Source organism: Nuphar pumila, chromosome 15 (assembly GCF_984573655.1).
Source record: "Nuphar pumila chromosome 15, dmNupPumi1.hap1.1, whole genome shotgun sequence".
NCBI classification, from domain to species: Eukaryota; Viridiplantae; Streptophyta; class Magnoliopsida; order Nymphaeales; family Nymphaeaceae; genus Nuphar; species Nuphar pumila.
In genome coordinates, this window is record NC_143263.1 from 4,359,040 (window position 1) to 4,385,871 (window position 26,832).

General features: G+C 37.6%; 2 protein-coding genes across 2 annotated transcripts; one reads left to right on the top strand and one right to left on the bottom strand.

Annotated features, from left to right (window-relative positions):
• Positions 1-8,245: 8,245 nt before the first annotated feature.
• LOC149814199 (elongation factor 1-beta 2-like) lies at positions 8,246-16,150 on the bottom strand. The gene is made up of 6 exons (XM_089988971.1): positions 15,961-16,150; positions 15,659-15,775; positions 9,424-9,499; positions 9,164-9,281; positions 8,725-8,838; positions 8,246-8,616 (listed from the first exon to the last, which is right to left on the bottom strand). Exons 1-6 carry the CDS (start codon positions 16,044-16,046, stop codon positions 8,453-8,455), a joined length of 675 nt encoding a protein of 224 aa, XP_089845097.1. The 5' UTR covers positions 16,047-16,150; the 3' UTR covers positions 8,246-8,452.
• Positions 16,151-17,345: 1,195 nt separating this feature from the next.
• LOC149814200 (uncharacterized) lies at positions 17,346-26,439 on the top strand. The gene is made up of 3 exons (XM_089989777.1): positions 17,346-17,517; positions 18,817-18,977; positions 25,888-26,439. Exons 1-3 carry the CDS (start codon positions 17,389-17,391, stop codon positions 26,054-26,056), a joined length of 459 nt encoding a protein of 152 aa, XP_089845903.1. The 5' UTR covers positions 17,346-17,388; the 3' UTR covers positions 26,057-26,439.
• Positions 26,440-26,832: the final 393 nt, after the last annotated feature.

Sequence of the window (26,832 nt, forward strand, 5' to 3'; positions counted from 1 at the left end):
TTTCTGTGAGCCTTAGAACACATTTGAATTCTATTAATATTCTTCACTTTATTGCTAGCTAGAATATGTGTAATTTACTCATGTTACTTTGATTGCCTTAGCGTAGGTGCATTGCATATAATTTATTTTATTATATTTTGTTTATCAATATTAATCGTTCTTTTTTCTTGTAGGATGCTGGAGATAATTAGCGTAAAGGAGCTGAAGGAACAAATCAGGACAATGAAGAAGATAACGCATAAAATCTTGGCGATGATTAGATTCATGTGTTGAATTTGTTGTACCTTCTTGTTGTTTCAAAAGAAACTATTTGTAAATGTTCACTTATAAATAATTAGAACTTGACGAGGATTATAATGAATCGATAAATTATTTTAGTTGCTTTGTATATGTATTTTTTATGTGTACTTTGTTTTTTATACAGAGGATATATAAATTATATCACGAGAATTTTTTCTTGATATTAATATTTTAAATATTTTTTTTTTTTTTTGCAACGGATTAGCAACGGATTTTATACGTCGCTAATTAGTATTGACCTCTAATTTAGCGATGAATCATGGGCAAATATTTAACCGTCGCAAAACTGAATCGGCTAATGTTGTGCAACGGATTTTAATCTGTCGTAATTTTGTCGCTATAATAGCGACAAATACATATCTGTCGCAAACCCAAATCTCTGCAAATTAACGACGGCCTTGCGATGAATCATAGCATTCGCTAATTCGTTGCAATTTAGCGACAAAAGCAATGACATATATGTTTCGTCGCTAATTAACGACTAAAAATTTGCGATGAAAGTTAGCCATCACTAAGATCTACAACGACGGATTGGCGACAGATTGCGACCATCGCTAATTCACAGATTTCTTGTAGCTAGTCGTCGATCTGGGTTGGATCACGGTGTTGCATTTTGTAACCAGCTAACCAGATCCACATCTAGTTAGGATCCAAAAAAAACATGTGGATCTTAAATTGGTTAAATTAGTTAGTTTTGTAAAATCCAACATGAATTGGATCCGAAACCAATAGCATGGGGTTTGGCCAGATCTCGAGTGGGGCGGTCGCAAATAGGGAAAGTAACGTTATCTGGCGGTGTAATTCCAAATGATTGCAACGATATATATTTGCAGTTTGTATTCTCAAAAAGATATATATTTGCACTTTTGCTTCTAATTTGTGTAGTGGCAAGCATCATAAGTAACACACGCATCAGCGACCAACCTACCTAACCCCCACAATCATTGTATTCAATATAGTCAGAATTATCGGCGATATTTTGAATTTGTGATTTTATTGTAGTTTTTTCAAAAGCTGATAAAATATAAAAAAAATATGGTATTTTTATGATATTACTTATGCACCACAATATTAATGTGATATTGTCATTTTCTAACTTCTATACTCCCATGTACTTCCCCTTTATATTTTATGTGTTATTTTATGCTTTTAAAGTTAAACTCTTAAATACATGTATATTCCTAGATATATTAGTAGATACTTTTAAGAAGCCATTTAAAATTTATCGAGTGTTTTTTGAAAAATCACCTTAACGAGATGTGTCATTGATATCCATTCTTTGTAAACAACAACATCGCCACTCATAACCATTAACATAGCTCCCAGTGGATCTCTCTCTCTCTCTCTCTCTCTCTCTCTCTCTCTCTCTCTCTCTCTCTATATATATATATATATATATATATATATATATATATATATATATATATATATATATATATATATATCAGTTTCCATCGCATTCAACTGGTTTAAATGACTAAATCACCTTCCAAAGTTATAGCAGTTTTGAAAACACACTTACATTTAAAGATTGTGCATATTTTTGTGTTGCTAGAAAATGATTTTAAATGCCTTTTTACATATGTAAAAGAATGATAACATTTCAATCAGTTGATTTTTATGACTTAACAATATCATTTTATTTTAAAAAGTCAAGTATTTTGAGAGTCAGTTGAATGTTGATAACATTAATGTAAAATATAAAATACTTAAAAACTTAAATCAAACCCCTATACAAACCATAGTTTAAAAAACTCACCGGGCCAAGCCAGTGACTTGGTTGAGTCGGCCCGGATCGCCCAGGTCAAAAAAGAGGTTGAACTCTTTTTTTACAAAAGTCGACCCTGTCATGTGCTGAAGTCATGGGTGAATCATGCATATATTCATATATAATATAATTTATATATAATATAAATATTATGTATTTTATATATACAAATATGGTTATATATGTATTAATAAAATTATACATTAAATATATTAGAAAAAATATCATATAATGCATATTATATAATATATTGGTAAAATATTACAATATATAGATATCATATATTTTATATAAAATATAAAGTTAACTTAACCCCGACAGCGTTTGGAAGCGTGAGAGTTGCCTGATCATACATGGCTGGAATGGATTTGACAATTATTTCACAAATAAACATTTTATATCATTTGTGAACAATTAAAAAAATACAACCCCCTTATCCACTGGGAATAAAATTCTTAAAGATCTCAAATACATAATTTAACAGCATATTAGCGTTGACACTCAACAAGTTCCCACACAAAACTAGTTGTGAATCATGTGCAGTTTTGATTATTCATAACCAATCACTTTTTTTTTTTATTTACACAGAGAAACCAACCCTAGGATTAGAGACCTAGCCACGCTTCTGCTTGCGCAAGGGGGAAGCCCATGAGATTTGAACCTAAAGCACCTGCTTAGCGGCCTAGGTCCCATCCCACTATGCCAAACCCCTTTGGGGCCGTAGCCAATCAAAATAAAAGTGACATACTATGGACTAATAGGCCACTTAAACAAGCTCATTAGAAAGTTTGACCAGACATCATGAGTTCGAAACCCACAAATGCACATTCTTTGCCGTGGGGCCGAAGTTGACAGCACTTCCTATAGAGGGCAATGAAGACCTGGAATTTTTATGAAAATGAATTCGGTGAGCGAAGCAAATTTTTTTATCGTTAATAGAAAAAAGAAACACCTTATTAGGAGTGCACTTGATGCCATGTGTGTGTGGGTCTTTCAAATATGACCTGTATATGGATTTGGATCAGAATCAGATTCACTTAATTATTCATTATTTTCTTGATTTATATCAGTATTTATATTGGATATAATTCAGATTCGACTCAAAATCTAATTTGATTGTACTTTTTACATATAAAAAACATTTTTTTTAAAAACTTTTGCTATACCGTGTCTAATATTGCCCAAATGTATTTCCGAACTGTGTTCAACCCTGCCTCATTGGATATGATTTGGATTCAGATTTGTATTTGGATTGCATTGGAAGTTAGATTTGCCATGATCTGGTTCATATGCAATCCCTTTGCCCCCTTACACGGCTAAGTTCGTTTGTGAATTATCACTTTCAACATTAATGAATTCTAATTTAGGCTCTGTTTGGGAGCCTTGCATTGAGATGGAAACCATTTACATGTGTTGTCAAAATATGGTTCTGTCGCGAAAGGAGTTGTCAAAAATGCCATTTTGTATGGTGTAGAAATTTGGTGTTGGGACTACCAACTCCATTCTCAATCGAGTGTTTTGGCAATGCCACTGCTTCCAAACACCAGGGTGCATGAGAGAACTTGGGAAAACCACAACACTAATTCCAATTCAAGGATCCCAAACAGAGCCTTATAGACCTCGGAGTTATTCCAAGGTCAACATCAAAGAAATGTCTGTGTTCATGAACATGAAGCAAATATCCAAATTCATGAACTCGGTCAAAATTCATGTGCTACTTTTTCGCCCCTTTCCTTCGGGGTTGCAAATGGTTAATATATGGGATGGTGATTTTGCAAATTTTGGCTGTCATGGATGGGAGCAAAGCTGAATTTTCAATATAATTTCTGATCCGAAATCCGAACCATTTTCAACCCTACTTTTCTTGCATGAGTGATTCAACACAATGCTCCCTCTAAGCACTAAAACAGATAAGCATGACCCAAGTGAATGACATCCTTTTGTTGTAAATTGTTCATTAATAGGGAAACAGGACACATGAGCTGAGTTCAATGACCTTTACCAGGAAAGCATCCTTTTCTTCTTTTTGGAAAATTTTCATTTAAGTCCAACCTTTTGCCCCTAATTTCAAAGAAGACCACATGTTTCTAAATTTTCTGATATGGGTTGCTGTTTTTCAAAACTACCAAACAAAGACCTACTCTGAGCATTGATTATTAACTCGAGCTAAATCTCAGTTAAATTGACTAAAATGATTAAAAGACTTAACCTTCCTTTTTATATGAAGGTAAGTAAGTAATTTCCAACTTTGAAGGGCAATATAGAAAACTCAAAGGAATCACTGTTTCCAAGATGTTGAAGGTTAAGGTCTCCAATTTGCAGTTTTCAGCAAGTCTAAAAAAAATTCAGAAAACTGAGGCAGGTTTTTAAAACTAGGCTCAAAAGTTTGACACCTAAACAGAAATTTTTCTTGGTGGTTCACAGTCAAGCTGGGGTTGGCATACATAAATTTAAGAGAAGAATGGATTGTGAAATGTTGAAGGTATATATATATATATATATATATATATATATATATATATATATATATATGGGACTCAAATCCAATTAACTCAGGTTATTATAGTTTAACCATGAGTTACCTACAACGTAGATTTTTTCGGGTCTGGTATAATAAAATAAAGGTAAACCATTCTTTCAAAACAAGAGTAAAATAGGGAGAAATGGGTACGTGCTAAATGGGTTTTTCTTCTCTTCCAGTGTTATTTTTGCAGTTTTGACCCCATAAATGCATTGGGCATGGTCGATTTACTAAGAATCCGCACCTGATCATGTGTTTTCTTGAAAAAAATGATATTTTGACCCTCGAAAATTTACAAAGATTTTGGACTATTGATATTTTGAACGTTATAAAAACTCACCCATGTGTCCGAATCAAACACTTCAAGAGATGATCCCTATAAAATCAAGTACATAGGTCAAGTATGTACGGCCAGAATTTAAAAATAAAACAAAAAAAAGCCTGAAAAACTCGACACATTTTATTTAGCACCTACCATCACTCGTACAATAGGTACTTCATATGCATCTTAATGGTGCACTTGGCTGAAACCTAGGGGTGTTTGATGGAGTGGACAACAGAGTCCATGGATTGCTGCGGTCCATTCTCCACAGCCACAAACGAAAGACCTGTGGGACACCTCAAACATGATGTCTCACGTGTTCAGCGGGATACTTTTTAGCTGTCTTATAGTGTTTCACCTCTCCCTCCGGAGAAACAGTGTCTGGGACGCCTAAGACAAAAAAAAAAAAGGAGAAGAAGAATGGAACACCTGAGACAAAAACTGATTTGTCCAAAACACCTCTCCGCCCAGTCAACAGTATCCAGACATGCCAGTTCTATGCAGTTATGTCCATGCAATCAAACACGTTCTTAAGGTTTTCATGGAAACACAGGAATATGGTGCATTTTCATATGCCTCTCCCACCCAAATTACATGACTGAATTTTGAGTAGAGCCTGCATTTTTTTTTTGATGTGGGGTTCATGGAATGCTGTCATGTGATTGGTTAGTGGCATATAAGAGATCGGTTAAGGAGTTGGTTGGTTACTTACCCTTAGGTGTGGGTATATTACAAAATATGGGCTTACAATCAATTAACTTTTAGGTTAAAATTTTGATTCTCTTGCCGTATAGTAAATTGTTCTTTCCATGGGCCACGGGTAGTGATGGGAAAGGAGACGAGCAGCTTGTTGTTTGGCTTGGCTCTGAAATTGGGCTTGCCAAGTCGAGTCATGAGCCAACCTGTTTAGGTATCGAGCCGAGTATATAGTATAAGTTCAGCTTGTTTTTATGTATTATATATTATATATTTTATACTATATAATATATATTAGGTTATATACATGTATTATATATAATATATATTGTTTATATTATAAAAATTAAAGAAAACACTCATTTTTTTAAGGAAAACATGTCAGCTTGTGATTGGAACCTAAAGCTTGGTTCATAAAAGAGCTTTTGTGGACACGGGCACTTTGGGCAGAAGATACTTTAACCACTTGAGAATAAATGGGCCACATGAAGAGGATTATAATAAAGATAAAGAAACCTAACACTCCACTCCTTTACCAATAATAATAAAAAGTACCTGCTATTCGGTTTTATAAAGTCATAGACTTGAAGAAGCTTCGAGTAAAAACTAAGTTCCATTGTTCAAAACAATGTCTCCAACAATCATACAGTAAGACAATCTGTCAAACTCCAATTTGCATAAATACGAGTATTCAACCAAAGGTCAGACGGCTCACTTTGAACATAAAGGACAAATGCAAGAATGATAATAGCATGCTTTCTTGGATATTGAACTATACACACAAACTGGTAAAAATTTGTTAAGAGGTGGTGGCAATTATGATAATTATTGCAATATGAGGCCCACATGTCAAATCACACTCCATCCCACTTGTGGCATCACATCTCTCATAAAAATCTGTACTACCGATACATTTTAGAGGGCATTTTTAATGTACCCCATCTCAACATTTTTCGAAATGGAGACCACATTCATCTGCATCATGCAGCGCCGCTGCATATAATAGTAACACTATATAATCCATTCAAAAAATTCTTAAAATGCTGATTCACAACATTTGGTTTGTAGTTTTTTGTTTTTATTTAGCTTAGAGAAACCATTAATGATTTGGACGTCTTGTTACCATGTGTCGTATTAAGGTTGATCATATACTTGATTGGTGTAGGCCTAAGAAGACTTGGATGGAGATGATAGGAAAGGATATGAATGCTTTGAATCTCACATAGGACATGGCATTGGATAGAAATGATTGGAGGAGAAGGATTCATGTGGAGGACCCAGAATGATTCGCTTTTTTGGTTCATATCGCCGACCCCAATTATTTTGTGACGAAAACCTAGTTGTTGTTGTTGTATATACTTGATTGGTGTCAGCAATGCAAAACTCTACGAGTATTTCCTCAAATCGAACCCCCTAGCATTGAACTCTTGACCACGCTCAATTTTTTACAAGCCTTAAGCCGACCTAGCTTGCCAGCTGTGAACAATTGATTTGTAGTTGATATTAATAAAACGTGATTGGGGATCAACTAATTTTGAAATGGTAGCACCTTTTTTTTTATATTTTATATTTACACGAAAAAACTGCCCCATGATCAGAGATCTAACCCCACTGGGTTTATGAAGGTGCTGATTCCACAGTTTGTTGAATGAAATGGGAGGAAAACAGCTAATAGAAGGGCCAGCTCAAACATAAATACATGCATCTGATGGGAGGTTGCACTTACAAAATGCCTTCTCCTTCACATCAACCTTTCCTCATGCCAAAAAGTGTTTCAATTTTTATTTTGAAAGGCAAGCTGGGGTTAGGAATACCCCTACCAGATATCTCTTAAGCCCCATGTGGCAGAGTCAGAGGGATTTCAACCTGGGGAGAACAAGCCATGTTTGGCAAAAAACACAAAATTTTTAAGAAACACACATACCCATTGAAGCAAAGCATTTTGGTTTAACCTATGAGTGAGATTTGAATCTAGACAGCCTGCCTAGCGGTCTAGGCCCCATCCCACTACGCCAAGCCCCTTTGGGGCTATTTCCTACACTGAGTTGTTTGGGTAACATGAAAATGTGCAGAACAGCTTGAGTGGCCTATTGCCAGCGAGGGCAGTCGTGGAGGTAGTGGCAGATTTTGAACTGGCAGCCGGAGTAGCCGTTGGCATGAACTTTGGTAATTACCACCTAATCATGAATGCAGTTGGTTTGAGGAAATGGGTGGGTATTGCCAACGTGGAATGCTAAACCAGTTACCCCGATTCCTGAAATGCTTTCCTCCCAAACAATTTTAGTAAACTATGGAATCCCTCTTATCTCTGGCGCCCACGGCGGGCTCCCAAACAAAGCCCAAGGCTCTGTTTGGGAGCCTTGAGTGGGAGGTGTGTTGTGATTCTGCCAGAGCTCTCATGCTCTCTGCTGTTTAGGAACAATGGTGTTGCCAAAACACCGGATTTGGAACCACCGTGGTGGCATCCCATGTGGTAAGCGGGGTCCTGTGTCAAGCTGAAAGCCCAGGATCGAATCCATCTAGCATGGCATCCCGTGGCAGAATATTTTAATTGCAAACTATTGTTTAGGATGATCACTGAGACTAAAAAATACAGCACTACCTGAAATTAACACAATGATCTCACTTAAAGGCGATATTAATAAGATTATCATGATATTAAATTACCCAAAAATTGTTAAGACTCTAAACAATGAAAATTAAGGAAAAACAAACCCCTCAGCTGTATAAGAATGTCTGATGCCGCAGCTGGCAATATTTGCAACTAAATACGCAGAAGATAAAGAATTTTAACCCCTAAATAGGAAGTGACATAACAATAACCAAATGGTTGATTTCACCATGTCTAGATTTTGTTGAAAGCAACGATGTCACAGCTCTGTATGTATTCATTTGCTGGCTCAACTGTGAGGTGCTCCTCTATAAGGGAGTCAACAGAAACAAGATCATCCTCAATGGTCATCATGATCTGCAGCTTCTTTATGCCATAACCAACTGGAGCGAGTTTTGCTGTAAATGGGAACAGAATCAATATCTACATTTTCACAGATGCACAAAGAGAAGCGGTGCAATAAAAAAAAAAGGGTGAGGAGAAAAAGCAAAGACATGAAATAGTACATGCTCCCCATAAAAGGCCTGGCATTTGGATGCTCCGAACGGCCTCTTCCAGCTTCTGCATGTCAGTTTCGTCATCCCATGGCTTCACATCCAAAAGAACAGAGGATTTTCCAACTAAAGTTGAACCATGAAAAAAAACCAAGACAATGAGAACACAATAAGATGTTGGCAACACATTTGATATACTCAAATGACTCAAGGGTCAACTGTCTACGAGAAATCATATTTTCCTTAACGTGTAAAGCAACATTTCTTTTGACATAAGGTTCACTATATAAGATAAGCTGATGTTAGAATAGAATCACAACTAATTCCTCGCTATCAGCCTAAGGTAGTTTATCATAATCAATCTTAACAAATTTTTGTTCATTTATTTGTTTCTCATATTTTCTTACTGAAGACCAATGTGAACATCAACAAAACCAGAAGAAAGTCCTACTAGCTTTTTTCTTGGAAGATGCTTTAACAGCTGCCTCCCGCTCTTCTGCAGCCTTTTTCTCCTCCTCAGTCTCGTCTCCGAAAAGATCCAAGTCATCATCATCTCCCTCAGGTGTGGCCTAAAAACCATAACAAGTCAGCAAGGCATTTGAACATCATGCCCAAGTGTGTGTGTATTTTTACTGGTTTCGTATGCATGTATATGATATGTGCACCACATGAATATAAGCTGCAAAACATCAGAAACAAGAATGTGCAGACCTCTTTAACTTTCTCAACACGTGCACCTGCAGATGCTTGACCAGTTATTCTGACTCCAACACTTTTGCCAGGAAACCTGCATTGATCAACTGCGAGTCACCATGACACAAAATAGAAACAAGCAAAGCACTGACTCTATCAGTATAGTCTTAGAAACATGAGAAGGAGATTTCATCATACCATAAAAATGACAACATAATTTCAAGATAGCATCAAAGTTTCAGCACCCAACAGAAATACGGCAAGTTAAAGATCAAGAAAAGGATAATGGAAGGGGAAAACAAAAAGATGAAGATGAAGCCCATAATGAGAACAATAGTCCCTGATATTTTATAGTTCAAACTACTGATACATGAGCATAGACAGACATGATAAGGTTCAAATTCAATATTTTATAGTTCAAACTACTGATACATGAGCATAGACAGACATGATAAGGTTCAAATTCAAGTCCTCACAACATTGTCCATAAATGTTTTAGCAACTACCTAAAGAAGTAAAGAATGACATACGGAGCTCTGAGTATGATGATGACTTTTAACCAATACCAGGAGGAGGACCTAGTTCCTTTCTTCTCAGTGGTACTTTACAATATTTTCTTCATGCTTCTATCCAACTCTCCCTTCAGGTAACACTTCTTGTTGACCTCTCTTGACCTCCCCAACAATACATCGAAATTTGCCAATGTGTAAACATAAACCAGCATGTCACTAATTAAGCATATTGTGATTTAGTTGGTTTGATACTTTGATTCTCATACTAGTAAAGACCATCCCTTAATAGATGACTTAAGAAACGCACCGCCTAGTTTGGTCAACAGTTCCCTCCCTTTGAACTCTGGGTGAAACACTTCTTGATGATATGAAAAGCAATTCACAACAGTTAGCATCTTACTGAAGTATGCATGTTCATTCTAATGGCTTAAAGTGCATATAACAGGCGACAGAATAGCTCCTACTCAGACTTACTGCTAAGTCAAAAGTGGCACTCTAGAAACAGCAGGTATAAACACTTCCCTGACAAAACACTAGCTAACATAAAAATACAATAACAGAAGAAGCTCGACTTAATTAGCTCCATCACCATTTTGCTTCTAGACGTTGGGCATGATAGGAAACGGATTATTGTAATAACTATCAAAACCAAGGTTGTAAGAATCATATTGTTACCCATATCCATCAGACCCAAAATAAGATATGTTTCACACCGTATTGTAAAAAATCATAATTTTTAATATAAATTCTCAAAAAATCCCCCAAAAAAATCAGAAAAAATTAGCAAAAAACCTAAAAAAATCATAACACATGAAACAAACCATGCAACTGATATCTAACAATGTAAATAAAAGGCAAAAAAATATCTTAAACACAATTAACGTCTTAACAATATTAAATTCACATCCAAGTCATACTAAAATATCATAAGTCATAATTAAACTATTGAGAGTCCATGATAACTAAAAACATCAACATGCAACCAATGTCTTATATGCTAATCTTCATCTCTAAAGTCTAAACTATAAAGTTCCTATTTTTTTACAAACCAAGAATTAGGACAGAAAATCCACATTGTTGCATCCAATGCCATGCCACTACTTCTTCATATTCTCACCTTTTTTTGGCAAGTGGGTCATCATCCTCATCTTTAAAATCTGCAACAATGGTTGAAAGTTTTTCTTCTTTGCATTTTTGCAACATTCTTCTTTTGTCAATTGCTTTTAGGGGTGGCAAAACCTGACCCGACCCGACCCGCCAACCCGCCTCCTAGGCGGGTTCGGGTTTGGCTTAAACGGGTTCGTATCATAAACGGGTCGACCCGCGTAACCCGTTTATTAAACGGGTCGGATTCGTGTTAGGGGTATGCCAACCCGCCAACCCGGCTGACCCGTTTAATAAACGGGTTAGGCGGGCGGGTCAACCCGTTTAATAAATGGGTCGGGTTCGTGTTTGCCACAGCCGACCCGTTTAATAAACGGGTCGGGTTCATGTTGAGGTATGCTGACCCGCCAACCCGCCGACACGACCCAATTGCCACCCCTAATTGCTTCTAGTTCAAAGAATAGATGAAGAATCACATTGACGTACTTTTTGATGAAGACCTACAATATGTTGCTTAAATCTATGAAGCCCACCTTTAATAATAGCATCACAAAACACACGTCATGCTACATCATTCATGTTTTTGCAGAATCATCTCTATGACATGAACGTGAAGACGACATTAAAAGATCTAAAATAAAAAATAATCCATTAACCACCAAATAAAAATATAGGCATACATACAAATATTCAACAAGTTTACACATACATAACAAACTTAAGTCCTAACCAGGGTTACCGAAAGTGCCATAGTACATGGGGAAGTGTGCTTCCTTGAAGCGTATTTCGAAAATGCGAAACATGATGCTTTTGAAATGTGCTAGGAAGTACCTAAAAAAATTTGGAAGCACTTCCCATTTACGGGAAGCTCGATTCCCCTTAGGGATGGCACTGGACTGGGGCGGGGGACAAGGTCTCCAACCCCGCCCATCTCAAAAACTTAACCTTCATCCCTGGTCCATCCCCGTGGCGGGGGGGGGGGGGGGGGGACTTTGGACCTCCACCCCCGCCCCGTCTCAACATAATTATCTCCATCCCTGTCCCCGCCTCCATCCCCACCAAAACACCATCCCACATAGAAATCAAAACCCTAAAACCCCCTCAAAATAACCTGATTCCTCTAAAAACCTCATTCCATACACCAAATCAGAAATTCACAAAACAAATAACCAAAAAATACACATAATATATATAATAACAATCACAAAAAGAAGAAAAAGAAAAATCATACCTGTAAAAAAAGTCCAAAACCTAGCTCGATCGTTCATCGTCGACGATGAAAACTCCACAGAGAAAAAAGGAGAAAACTCCTTTTCCTTGGCAGGAAGAGGGGGCAATCCATCACGAGAAGCGAACACCTCTCTTTCTTCTTTTTCGCAGAGAGGAGAAGGCGAATGCGGCAAAGAGAGACTCTCTCTCTCTCTCTGGGCGGCGAGTCGGCGACTGACTCCATTTTTTTATTCATACGATTTAGGGTTAGTTAGTATATATAAGTGTTTTTTTTTTTGTAATTTTATTACTTAGGTTAGGGTATTTTAGTAATATTATTAATGGGGATGGGATGGGATGGGGCGGGGGAAAGTGTAAGTCCATCCACGCCACCACCCCCGTTTCATGCTCTTCATCCCCGGTCCAAACAGGGCGAGGAGGGGCGAGGCCCCGTTTTCCCCTGGTCCACTGCCATGTTTAATTCCCCCCCCCTTTTTTTGTGTGTGTTTTTATTTTTCTTATTTTTCCTCTTTTTTCGCTTCCTAGGTCGCTTCCAAGATGATTCCTGGTTCGCTTCTAAGTCATCATGCGCTTTCCGCTTTCTAAAATTTTGAAAGTGTCTCGCTTCCTGAATAGCTTTTCGCTCCCACTTCCCCGACCGACAACTCTGGTCCTAACAATACGAATATTGACAACTGTGACATTCGACTGCTCGACTAAATGTTCGACAAGTTTACACATACATAACAAACTTAAGTCCTAACCAGGGTTACCGAAAGTGCCATAGTACATGGGGAAGTGTGCTTCCTTGAAGCGTATTTCGAAAATGCGAAACATGATGCTTTTGAAATGTGCTAGGAAGTACCTAAAAAAATTTGGAAGCACTTCCCATTTACGGGAAGCTCGATTCCCCTTAGGGATGGCACTGGACTGGGGCGGGGGACAAGGTCTCCACCCCCGCCCATCTCAAAAACATAACCTTCATCCCTGGTCCATCCCCGTGGCGGGGGGGGGGGGGGGACTTTGGACCTCCACCCCCGCCCCGTCTCAACATAATTATCTCCATCCCTGTCCCCGCCTCCATCCCCACCAAAACACCATCCCACATAGAAATCAAAACCCTAAAACCCCCTCAAAATAACCTGATTCCTCTAAAAACCTCATTCCATACACCAAATCAGAAATTCACAAAACAAATAACCAAAAAATACACATAATATATATAATAACAATCACAAAAAGAAGAAAAAGAAAAATCATACCTGTAAAAAAAGTCCAAAACCTAGCTCGATCGGTCATCGTCGACGATGAAAACTCCACAGAGAAAAAAGGAGAAAACTCCTTTTCCTTGGCAGGAAGAGGGGGCAATCCATCACGAGAAGCGAACACCTCTCTTTCTTCTTTTTCGCAGAGAGGAGAAGGCGAATGCGGCAAAGAGAGACTCTCTCTCTCTCTCTGGGCGGCGAGTCGGCGACTGACTCCATTCTTTTATTCATACGATTTAGGGTTAGTTAGTATATATAAGTGTTTTTTTTTGTAATTTTATTACTTAGGTTAGGGTATTTTAGTAATATTATTAATGGGGATGGGATGGGATGGGATGGGGCGGGGGAAAGTGTAAGTCCATCCACGCCTCCACCCCCGTTTCATGCTCTTCATCCCCGGTCCAAACAGGGCGAGGAGGGGCGAGGCCCCGTTTTCCCCTGGTCCACTGCCATGTTTAATTCCCCCCCCCTTTTTTTGTGTGTGTTTTTATTTTTCTTATTTTTCCTCTTTTTTCGCTTCCTAGGTCGCTTCCAAGATGATTCCTGGTTCGCTTCTAAGTCATCATGCGCTTTCCGCTTTCTAAAATTTTGAAAGTGTCTCGCTTCCTGAATAGCTTTACGCTCCCACTTCCCCGACCGACAACTCTGGTCCTAACAATACGAATATTGACAACTGTGACATTCGACTGCTCGACTAAATGTTGAGGAGTCATAACAATATGAATGTCGGATAAGAAAACCTAATAGCGCCCCTAACTCTACCTGCTCTTGAAGAACTCTTTTGTCCTCCTCCTTTTTCTCCTTCTCCTCTTCTTTTTGTGTTCGCAGAGACACTACTAACACCAGCCACATCTTTCTCCAAAAAAAAACTCAATAAGAAACAAAGAATTAAGATTTTTTTTACCTTAACCCACTTTATTGAGTGAAAAAATGTGAAAATGCACTCTTAAGAAAATCGCAAAAGCCCTTTTCCTTGCGCACTTATCGGCCCCCAAATCGCTCTCACGGCTCCTAGGGTGCATGGGTTTCCCTCTAATGGCATCTACACAAATGAGGGATTCGGCTCTCAAGAGGTCTTTAAAATCCAAAACCGTAAAATTATGAAGCAAACCCTTTTTAAGTGTGTTGAGCTCGTATAGTACGATCCAGGTCGTATCGTTACGCGATACTGAGTGTGTATCATATCATATCGTTTTCCCTCATAGTAACGATATGTATTGTACTTTATCATACAATACGGTATGATAAGACAACCTTGGTCAAAACAATGCAGATTGCAGCCTACTGATGACCAACGGTAGAGACACATTTAATCTCGTTCTTTTCATTCAATAAGAAGCAAAATTAATTTAATTACTTACAAATTAAATAAAAGCTTAACAAACATCCTAATCATACAAGAACCAAAAAAATGTGATAGCCTAAAAGGACTCGTGCTTTCCATATTCCAAGTAACTAGGTTTAGAAAACCACCAATCTCTCTTTTGTAGACAGAAAACTAAATCGAAGATCGTATGCCCACAACAATCAAAGTTTAATAATAGTCACACCAGCCAAACGGCAGGGGACTACTGAAAATGTATAGGAAAGACAATCAAGAACTTCAGATGCACCATCACCAAGAAAATCATATCAATCGAAAGGATGCAATTATCCGCAAAACCGTCCAGCTAAGCCGCTTTCAGCGGCCTAAACATAACTTGGTCATGAACCACATTTAAATTAAAACTATTTGCGGTTCCTACCCCTTCAATGAACTCTAAATGTATGTTTGTTATCCTATGACAGAATTCTGGTCACATCCCTCTTTATCCCTCATCTCCCTACTACCTTCTCGATTTCAATGTTCACCATGGTTGTTTTTCATGGGAAAAACAAGTAAATTATTCCTACAATATCATGAAATCTGCCAAAATTTTTGATGTTTACAACCAACCGAATTACCAATGCATCATCATTCATTGATAAACCAACGCACCCAAAATCACAGTCGCAACACGAAATCAATAAACACACAAAACCAAGTACCCAAAGTCCTACTTCCATCATAATTCCACCAAACCAAGTATCAGAAAGGAGGGAAGAAGCAGACTACGAAATGAAAACGAAAGAATCCACAACACCAGAAAATTATACAGGAAATCAAATAAAAAAAGATCAAACCTTGCCGAGAGACTGCAGGAGACGCTCTCGTACCACCGGCCGACGTTCGGGAACTCGCCGCCGGGCGCCTTCGCGATGACTGCAAAGACCCTGATGTCGTCCTTACTCAGCTGATCTCTACCATAACCCCCAAAGATTCACCAAACCATGTACCAAAAAAAATAAGAGATTCAAAGATTAATAAAAAAAAGGAAGAGGAGGAAGAGATTTAGATGAAAACCAGAGTATTGGATCCATAAGAAAAAAAAACAAGACCCCAAAAGACGAAGAGAGCGAGGAAGAAGGAAAGATTTGGGGGGTACCCGGAGATGTAGGACTTGTTGGAGAGGAATTGGTTGAAGTGATTAAGGCCACCTTCTGTGTGGAGATCGGAGAAGATGACCGCCATTGTGGGCGTTTAGAGAGAGAGAGAGATTAAGCCAGGCAGCGAAGGGTTTATAACATAGTCATAAATATCGGCCGTTTCATGAAAATCGAGAGAAACCCTAATGATTAAGCCAGGCAGCGAAGAGTTTATAACGTAGTCATAAATATCAGCCATTTTATTAAAATCTCCCGATTGTCTTTCTATTCTTTGGAAGCATAAGTAACTCTTTCAAGAATTCATGCTTTCAACTCTCCCTGATTCCTCAATGTGTTTGGACGTAGGTGAGTGTAGTTGTAACTTGTAAGCAGAGGTGGGCGATAAATCAAGCAGCTTGGCTCAGTCCATCACGGGTCGAGCTTAGGCCTATAAATTAGGTTAAAGTTTGACTCGAACTGAGTAGAAAATGATTGGGCCATGACCTAGCTTGACCCAATTAGGCTCACCAGCATAATGGGGTGCTGTGGGTTGAGGTTTAACCAATGGGTGGCCCAACCCATCAATTTACGGGCCAGTAGGGTCAACGACCTGATTGGTCTGGTCCATTAGCAGGCTGGGTCGGCCCGCTGTCCACCCGTAGTTGTTAGCATCTTAATTGCACCATTATTATAGTTAATAATGAGGTAAAATAAGTGAATATAGGGTTTATTGAGGTAAAAAATTTAAACCATTAAAAATTTAAAAACCCACCGCGTTATAAATACCTCCTCATGAAAACATTGTTGTCAAATACACCGATTTCATTACCAATGTCATTGCTGCTCCAAACAGAGCTTTAATCGATCTTTGCTTGGATTTAGATGCACATTCAATCAATATCGTGCCATTAAATCAATACTTGGATAGGGATTAAACCCAATCCACTTGTATTTTGTTTACATGTAAAAAGCTTGCTTCCGGTCCATCTCATCATATTCATGCATGGCCATATAAAATTTGGATTTCGATTGGACTATCCATCATTAGTTCTTGCTCGAATCTGACCCTAAACCCTGCCTTGTTGCTTAAAATTTGAATTCGGATCAACCATGATACTGAAAATACCCCATCCATTTGCACTCGGAGACTTGTCAGATATCCTATCCAATGTTGTCAAAATCCGTATCAGGATTGAATCCATTTTCAAAATGATGTAGAGAATCAGAGCACACTCTGACCTGATCCCATCTCGTTTTATGCCAGTGAACTCAGCGAACAATAAAAAAAAAAATCCAGGATACTTTCGGGTAGGACATCTAATAAAAACCCGACCTGTTGAACTCCAATTTAAAAAACAACCCAACTGCGCCAAAATTTTGAGATGTTTTCCCACCGTCATGGCGTCATCCATTTCTTCGATCCTCCTTCGTTCCCTCCTTGGGTCCCGATGATGAATATCTTGAGGACGTTGAAGGAGAACGCTGCGGAAGGGATCAACAGGGCCCTCGGGGGCGCCGATCTCCTGCTGGCCGTCCGATCGGAGCTCAGGCCCGAGATCTCCAACGACACATTCAAGGTACTTCCTGAAACCCTATCCCTAGATTCCGCCGTTGCGGTAGCCCTAGCGAAAGAAGGGCGTGGTGCTTGCGCTTAGACTCGAAATCCCTCACGCTTTCGCCCTTTGGAAATCTCAACGTTGTTGTTCCGATAAACACCATCTTTAGACCTGAGTTTCTCGCTTTCAGATTAGGGTTTCATCGGTTAAGAGGGGTAGTATTTGGTTGTCCCAGTTTTTTTCGTTGGTTTCGACGACGAAGTTACAAAATTTGGACCGGATTCGCGTAGTGTTGGATCGTAACAAGCTTGCGTTTTGTCTGCCTGTGAAATTCGGTTTCGTTTAGATGTTTGTGGGTTGAATTGGTGAATATCAGTACCGTGCTGTCACGATGAATCTGACTGTGGACTGGCTTCTCACGTTCTCCGGCAACTAGCAAGCGATCATTGTGTATGAAACCCTGATTATGTTTCCCGGGGCTGAACCCGGTTTCTCTATTTCGGTAAAACCTGACCGAGCGAGGAATTTTACTCTATACCGATCCATATTTAATTGTTTCCAGCGGGTGATGAATCTGGGAGTGTCTGTTCTTTGCAAGGCGTAATCTATTTGATCTTAGGAACCACCATAATTTCTTTATTGCAATGTCCCTAGCGAATGATTTTTATATATTTGCTCTGCCGCAACCCAGCACCCGCGCCCATGTGACACACACACACACACATATATATATATATATATATATATATATATATATATATATATATATATATATATATATATATATATATATATATATATATATATATATATATATATATATATATATATATATATATATATATGCCCTAGTGTCCAAAATTTTTAAAATTGCTCCGCACCCGTACCGCACCCATGTGACATAGGGTGTAACATGACGGTAGATGGGTGGACAGATAAATATTTGAAAACCTTGATAAATTTTCTTGTCTATTAATCCAAAGGAACAATGTTATTAAAATCAATTGATTTGTTTGATACTCTCATGACACCAAATGTATTGTTGAGGGTTTTTGACCAAATTTTGAAAGAGGTTCAGCTTCAAAACATTCTAGCGCCACAAGGCGAGGGGCTTTAAGCCTTGAGGGGCACGTACAAAGGGCAAAAACCCCGAGGCGTGCGCCTCATACGCCTTGAGGCGAGGCGCGCCTCATGCTGAGGCGTACACGCCTTAAGTTTTCGTGGTCGACCACAAAATAGGGTTTCAGCTTCACGCACGCTCTCCCTCTCCTCTCCTCTCCCACTCGCTCTCCCTCTCTTCACGCTCTTCCTCGGCAATAGTGTTCGCCTTCCACGACGCCCTCGGCAATTTCAACTCCGGCGATTACTACGACTGCCACGATGCCCTCGAAGCGATGTGGAACGATGCTGAGGAACCCATCAGAACAATCGTGCACGGAATTCTTCAGTGCTCCGTTGGATTCCACCATCTGTTCAACCAGGTTTTTATCTTTCTTTACTGTTTGGAATTTTCAGTTTGTGATGATGCGCTTAATTCCTTATTTTCATAAAAAAATGTTTGGATTTTCATTTTGTGACATTATTGGTATTGACATCGTTATCTGGTAATTTTAGTCATTTCTTACTGATTCTTGTTGTCTTTGTTGTTTATTTGGATACTTGACTTAGAATCCACCTTTTGAACTACATTTTTAAATTCTCCGGATTCCTGAATCTGGTATGTCCGAGAGTTGAGATATCCATTCGTACGAGAATTGGAAAGGCATGGGATTTGGGCATTTTGTGGAATGACCTGGGTATCAGAGTCCAGTTTTTAAACTAAACCGATAAGATATCTCAGAGTTGGTACTTGGTACTGAGTTCCGATTTTGAAAAACAGAATTTCAGGAATCTGCCCAGTTGTTTCATTTGTTTGGTTAGAAGAACAAGAACACCGTTGATTTATAAGAACTTTCTGTGGGTGGGGGGAAATAATGTAATTCTTGTAGTGTTTATGATCTTCTGTATAAAGGTTGGGTTACAATACTTGCTTGAGGAAGTTCGATGTAATACCTTGATCCGTTCTCATCCTCCTTCAGCATGTAACTGGTATCACTCAGTAAGAATAGCGTGTAACCGTTCTCATCCTCCTTCAATGACACGATCATAGTTTTTTTAAGTTAATTTTTTTTTGAGGCTTACGCTTTACGCCTCGAGGCTTACGCCTCGCCTCAGATTTTGGTGGAGCGCCTCGCTACGCCTCAATGCTTTTCATAACACTGCATTGTACAATTCATTGTTGATAATGTAATAAATTATAGGGCAACAGATAAAGAATTGAAAAAAAAAATTTATGTCATTCTTTTGGACCCCATGTGCTGCCTATTGCATAGAGCTCATGCTTGAGGATATTGACCACATGGATGAGGTACATGTTAAATGCTGAGCCTAATGAGAAAGTACACTAGCGGTACTGAGTTGATTCTAAGTGCGGTTACTAGATTTGCTACGAATTTTTTGACAATGCAAAGTTTAGTAAAGAATAAAGTTGCACTAAAAAAATGTTTTCATCATATGAGTGGAATGCATATCTTCATGTATAAAAAAGAACTCTTAGAGAAATTGTAGATATTGTATTCAAAAGTGAATTGTGGGATTCATGTGTAAAGTTATTGAGAATAACTATACCTTTGGTAGATGTGCTTCGATTGGTTGAAAGTGAAGATAAACCAACTATGAGTTATCTCTATGAGGTCATGAATATGACAAAATAGGCCATTAGAGATAATTTGAAGGAGAAGAAAAATTCTAGGTGGACTGAGAAACTTTATCAACCTCTATATGCTACAACATACTATTTAAATCCTGCATTTAGATACTCCCTTATTTTTAAAATGGACAAGAAAGTCAACAAGGGACTTTTAGATTGCATTGAAAGGCTGAACCCTAATTATATCATTCAAGATCAAATTCATAAAGAAATAGAAACTTATGATAATGCATTGTATGATATTGGAAGACCTACAACAGTGTGAAACCGTGCCACAATGCATTTAGGTAATTTATTTTATCTATTTTAATTTTAATTTCAATTTTTTATTTAGTTATGATGTTTTGTATGATTGTATATCTGTTATTGTCTTATAATTAATTTCTCATTTCCTTGTTTTTTTTATACTTGTGGTGGGCCATGTTTAAAATCGCTATTTCAAATCTGAGAGATTTTGCCATTCACATTCTAAGCCAAACGTGTAGTGCAAGTGAATGCGAGAGAAATTGGAGTGTCTTCGAGCAAATCTATACCAAAAGAAGAAACGGATTGGAGCACAAAAGACTTGATGACGCCGTCTACGCTCACTACAACTTCGAGCAAAAAAAATAAAAAAAATATATATATATATATATATATATATATATATATATATATATATATATATATATATATATATATATATATATATATATATATATATATATATATATATATATATATATATATATATTTGCCGCATCCCCGCACCCACACCCATGTGACATAGGTATGTAGTTTATGCAATTCATCATTATTTCATGTGATATGATTTTTCTTGATTTTTTTGAATTTTTTATTAAAAATTTACAATACGTTTACGATACGATACAATGTTACTATTGGGTTGACTGATATGGGTAACGATACACTACTTGCAACCTTAAGTAAAATGCCCAGGCTTTGTAATTCTTAGGGTGTGTATCTTAAAAGATACCGGTTTTGTCAACTGGGCATCGACTAGGGTGCGTAATCAACGACTAAGCTGCCCTCACCTAGGTGCAAGGGATTTACTCATTTTTATTAATGTAATTTTTTTTACCTTACCAATGGACAGGATTAATTTTAAATGATTGTTTTTTATACGTGTGTTAATTTGTTCCTGATGTTTTTTTTTGTTAAAAGCTGAAAGTGAGATATATATCTGTGAGTTTTTGTAAAGTTTTCTATAAAAGTAGAAAGCTTGTTTAGTATTATTGATTATGTAATATGTTGTCACTGTGCTTTTGTGTTTTTTTTGGTGAAAGGTGGGAAGTATGATATATATATATATTCTGATTATGCTATGAATAAAATATGTGTGTTTGTGTTACGATCAATTATTTTGTGAAAGGCTAAAAGCATGTTTTGTTGATTATACTGAATATGTTATGAATGATTGAATATATATATATATATATATATATATATATATATATATATATATATATATATATATATTGTAAAAGCATGTGTAATTGTGTACTTGTCTGATGAAAACATCTTATTACTAAAAGAATTAAACATATTTTTATGTATATTTTGTATATTTTAATTTTTTTATTGGGGTACTGACTAGTTCAACTAGTCTCGTCTGGTTCTTGACTAGTTTTTTTAGGGGTCTATGGACTAGGCACTGGCGAGCGTTTTCGACTATACAGACTGTAAAATTGCGATAAGTGGAAAATATCAGGTCTATTGCTATCCAAAGCGCCTCTAGTGGCTGCATTAGTAATTTGTAGGCGTCTTTTCTTGATTCCTCTTTGCATTTTTGACTCCCTCAAGTTGTCCAAGGTATGGTTTGCTTTGGTTCTTGTCTTCTTCCTCCCAATAGCATGGCTCCTAGGTTCTCCACCTCTTCCCGCTTTTTCCTTCTGCCATCAGGTATGTTGATTCTACCAGAAGGCCACCTGTGTAGACCAGGACCAAGCCCGAAGTCCACAACATTTGTTTGGCCTGTCCTCCTGGGTAGAGTGCAAACCCAAAACAATCTCAAGAAATGGGATTTGAATCTCTCTGGCCGCTGTTACTTATGCGGAAAATATGAAGAATCAAGTAGACATTTATTCTGGGATTGGGAATTCTTACAACGCATATTCCTATCCTCTTGGCAGCTTGTATATTCTAGCATCGACAGGTTATCCTGGGCTCACGATCTACTAATGGGCCTGCCCACCATCAGACACTCCAAGCGTTGGTCTTTCCTATATCGAACTTGGCTTCTCATTGCATTGTGGGCAATCTGGCATCAGAGGAATGCTCGGAATTTTTGCGTTCACGCACCAAATGCTTCTGTCATTGCTAAACGGATCCTAACTGATGTGTTTTTGTAGTAAGCATTAAATGGGGCAATATTGATCTCCGATGGTTTCAGCCGTTGTTCAAGTGTAACTCCAATCTCTTTGAATCTCTGTATGTCAACTAGCCGTCAACCTTATCTTCTGTATGATTCTAGTAGCTTGGAATGAAACTTTTTCGTCTTTTGCTCAAAAAGAAAAAAAAAACTTGCATGTTTTGGGGACCATGTGCTTTTAGGTTGCATTCGTTGTAGCATTTTCCCCATGTTAGAACTTTGTCCTGAAGACCTTTCTTTCCTAGATGTTTTATTTGAGGAAATATCCCTTGTCTTTGATCAACAACAACAACAACAACAACAACAACTACGCCTTCATCCCAAAACAATTGGGGTCAGCGATATGAACCAAAAAAGAAATTCATTTTGGGTCTTCCACATGAATCCTTTTCCTCCAATCATTTCTATCCAACGCCATGTCCTCGGTGAGGTTCAAAGCATTCATATCCTTTCCTATCATCTCCATCCAAGTCTTCCTAGGCCTACCCCGACCTCTTTTAACTAATATATTTTTCCATTTCTCCAACCTTCTAACTGGAGCATCATTAGGCCTTCGCCGAATATGTCCAAACCACCGTAAACGATTCTCTCGCATCTTATTTTCAATGGGTGCAACACCTACCTTCTTACGTATCTCTTCGTTCCGAATCTTATCTTTTATTGTATTTTCACACATCCATCTAAGCATCCGCATCTCAGCTACACTCATTTTTTGAATATGATGTCTCTTGGCAGCCCAACATTCCGTACCATATAGTAAAGCGGGTCTAATAGTCGTCCTATAAAACTTTCCCTTCAACCGCAATGGCATTCTACGATCGCACAGCACTCCAGTAGCACTTTTCCATTTCATCCACCCAACCTTTATCCTATGATTTACATCTCCATCAATTTCTCCATACTTTTGAATGATGGATCCCAAATATTTGAAATAATCATTCACCGGTATATCTTGCTCACCAAGCTTCACTACACTCCCATCACTACTTCGTTGCTTACTAAACCGACATTCCATATATTCAGTCTTACTCTTACTCAACTTAAAACCTCTAGCTTCCAATGTCTGTCTCCATAATTCTAACTTAGCATTAACCCCAGCTCTAGACTCATCAATCAAAACAATATCATCAGCAAACAACATACACCACAGTACATTTTCTTGAATTGATCTCGTAATCTCATCCATCACTATCGCAAATAGGAAAGGGCTTAAAGCAGATCCTTGATGTAACCCAACCGTTATCGGAAAATTGGTTGTCACCCCTCCACAAGTGCGGACATTGGTTACTACTCCTTCATACATATCTTTAATTATACTAATGTACTTGAGAGAAACACCTTTCTTCATCATTGTCCACCAGAGAACGTCCCTAGGTACTCTATCGTATGCCTTCTCTAAATCAATAAAAACCATATGCAAATCTTTGTTCCTCTCTCTATATCTTTCAATAAGTTGTCTAAGAAGATGTATAGCTTCCATAGTTGATCTTCCAGGCATAAAACCAAATTGATTCTCCGATATCATGACAACCTTCCTCAACCTAGACTCAATCACCCTCTCCCAAAGTTTCATAGTATGACTCATGAGTTTTATACCACGATAGTTGATCAACATAGACAGAAAATGTTGTTTTCATTGATTTTCCATTTTCCGCTTTTTCATTGTAACATTTTCTTTCATAATAAATGCTCCTTTAGGTTCAATCCGTTTTGGACTAATGGAATAGTCATGCTCAACTTTTTCCATGGATGGCATTATGAAAATGTGTTCATTGTGAAATGTTGCAATAGAGAATGATAAGAGGTTTAAGAGTCCTTTGACTCTGACCTTTGTAGATATCTTCTACATATAGGATGAATCTTCTCAATTCATATGAGGGTGATGAATCTCCTTAGTATCTTTTAATATGTTCTTTATGGCTGTCCAAGTGCTTTGCATTTGTGCATAAGTGACGCTCTGAGACCCAGCCAATGCTAGTCAATGCCTAGGTGAGGGTGACAAAAAATAAATTACTTATAATGTTAAAAGAATTTTGTAATAAAATTTCAGATTTTTTTTGTTTACCCACATTTTAAAGTCTATTAGTTTTATTTATGAATTGATGTTTTTGTTTGGATTTCTTGAGGTCTTGGCACTGAGGTACCACATAGCGCTTTTGACCATATGGTTGCTGTCTCCCTTCACAATTGTAAGACATGATAAGGCAGTATAGGACCAACATTGTAACTTAAAGATCTAACATATCAGTTTCTGCCTTGGGATTATCCAATTAAAATGGGCTTCATTATGGATAATTTCATTTAGTTACTGTTGTATAATATTGGTGATCATTTCAAGCAATAGATCACCTTCTGCACTGCTACACAAATAAAAGATCAGTGGAGAATTCCAAGTTGATGGCTCACACTAAAAATAAAAGTGAAGATGACATGCTTATTTTAGATCATCGTGAAATGATGCATTTGATTTGCAGTTACATCAACTATGGATTAAGGAGAAATCAATTAAAGAAACTGATCATCCGTAGGTTCATCCATCAAGAGAATGATTTTCTATTACTTTGCCAAAGGATGTTTCAGTGTAGTAGCCTGTTTGACTTGTCCTTCAAGTGTTTTTTTTTTGTTTTTAGGATAAACAGTGAGTCAATTCAGCTTATTATGCACATGTAAGTCCACATGGATTCACCTTTTTTTTTTAATAAAAAGTAGGTTTGGCTGGGTTCAGAATGTACAATGAATACATGTTTATGTAGTGTGTGCTTGTCCATATGTACATGTTAAGATGTTTAGTCATGTTACATTATGATATACATGTAATATTTTACACGCATGCATCTACAGACATGCACACACATGGATTCTCTTAGTCATCAGTTCATCCTTCTGCTGAGTGTCTTCTCTTGCAAATGTGCATCATTTGTTGACATTTATTTGGATACCTTTCACACTTTCTATGTTTCGTGTTTTTTTTTTTGCTGAATTTTACTGTTGTCCACCCTTGAACTGGAGAGGAGGTCAGGTAAAATGTTTTATGTAGGACATCAAACACAGTAGTGACACCTATTATGTCTTGTGTGTTCCACAGCTACTGTCAAGTTTCATGCTTTTATAATAGCCTCGTAAAACTCCATTTTACCTGATCTGCTCTCCTTGAAATGTATCTTCCTAGTTGAGTATGACGAGCTGGTTTTGGCCAGAAGTAATAATAACTATATCATTTGAAACAAAGAAGTCTAACTTCTGGTGATTTTCTCTTTTGATGTCAAAGCAGCTCTTTAGATCCTGAATTGCAGAAAGGATTCAGAGAGTTCTTGACTGTGCGGGGAGTTAACACGGAACTGACCAATTTTCTTCTGTCTCACCTGCACAAGGAGCAGGGACAATATGTGAGATGGCTGCAAGTGCTGGAGCCTATGGTTGCAAACAATTCAGAAAGGTAGAACACTTATAGGCGATGTTCGATGGCCATTATTATTGTCATTTTTAAGAGGACAAATTTTTAAGCGATATCTATCAGCTGCCCTGGAAGCAGTAAGCATGGAAGAAAAACTAGAACTGGTTATTTGTACTTCCGTATTCATAGGGTGGTTCTTTTGTCAATAATATTTTTAATTGTTTTTACAAGGAAATAGCAGCTGAGGCGAGGATTTGTGCTTGGCTTGTAGCAAAATCATGTGTAACTTCAATAAAGCATTTATCTCACTTTTGATAAAGTGTAGAAATTTTCTTTAAAAAATTGAATATTCATGTATGTGAAAAACATGGGATGTACGGATGCAAAGATGTGAGCATTATACTCACCTCTTTGAATGGAGAAAATTTTCATATTACTGGTAAAATTGTGCAAAAGAATGATAAATTTTTGAATGAAAAGTTTTTCTTGTTGGAAGCGAACAGGAGATCTTGTTTTTCTCATTTCCTAGAGAATTCACATTTTTTTTTCACTTCCATGCGTGGAAAGGAGCTGAAAAACCGAGCAGGACCTCAAAGGACAGATGCGGGCTTTCAACTTTATGAACTTCTGGATAAAATTTTGTAATTAGTATTGATTTATTGCCTTTTTAAAGGAGGTTACAAAATTACAAATTAAAGGAGGTGATTATGATTGTTAGAACCAAAACTTGAAATGAAAAAACATGAGAAAGGGAAAGATCGAGTCAAAATGATATTTCTTTCAAATAAGAATAATTGGATGCTCTCTCCTCTCATTGTGATC

What these genes read in the sequence shown, in the direction of transcription:
- LOC149814199 (XM_089988971.1), bottom strand. Translation starts at nt 16,046, where the DNA reads ATGGCGGTCATCTTCTCCGATCTCCACACAGAAGGTGGCCTTAATCAC. An exon ending in AACAAGTCCTACATCTCCGG is followed by an intron (nt 15,776 to 15,960) that starts GTACCCCCCAAA and finishes GGGTTATGGTAG; the next exon opens with AGATCAGCTGAGTAAGGACG. An exon ending in ATCTTCCAAGAAAAAAGCTA is followed by an intron (nt 8,839 to 9,163) that starts GTAGGACTTTCT and finishes GTTCAACTTTAG; the next exon opens with TTGGAAAATCCTCTGTTCTT.
- LOC149814200 (XM_089989777.1), top strand. Translation starts at nt 17,389, where the DNA reads ATGATGAATATCTTGAGGACGTTGAAGGAGAACGCTGCGGAAGGGATC. An exon ending in TCTCCAACGACACATTCAAG is followed by an intron (nt 17,518 to 18,816) that starts GTACTTCCTGAA and finishes CCTCGGCAATAG; the next exon opens with TGTTCGCCTTCCACGACGCC. An exon ending in TCCACCATCTGTTCAACCAG is followed by an intron (nt 18,978 to 25,887) that starts GTTTTTATCTTT and finishes ATGTCAAAGCAG; the next exon opens with CTCTTTAGATCCTGAATTGC.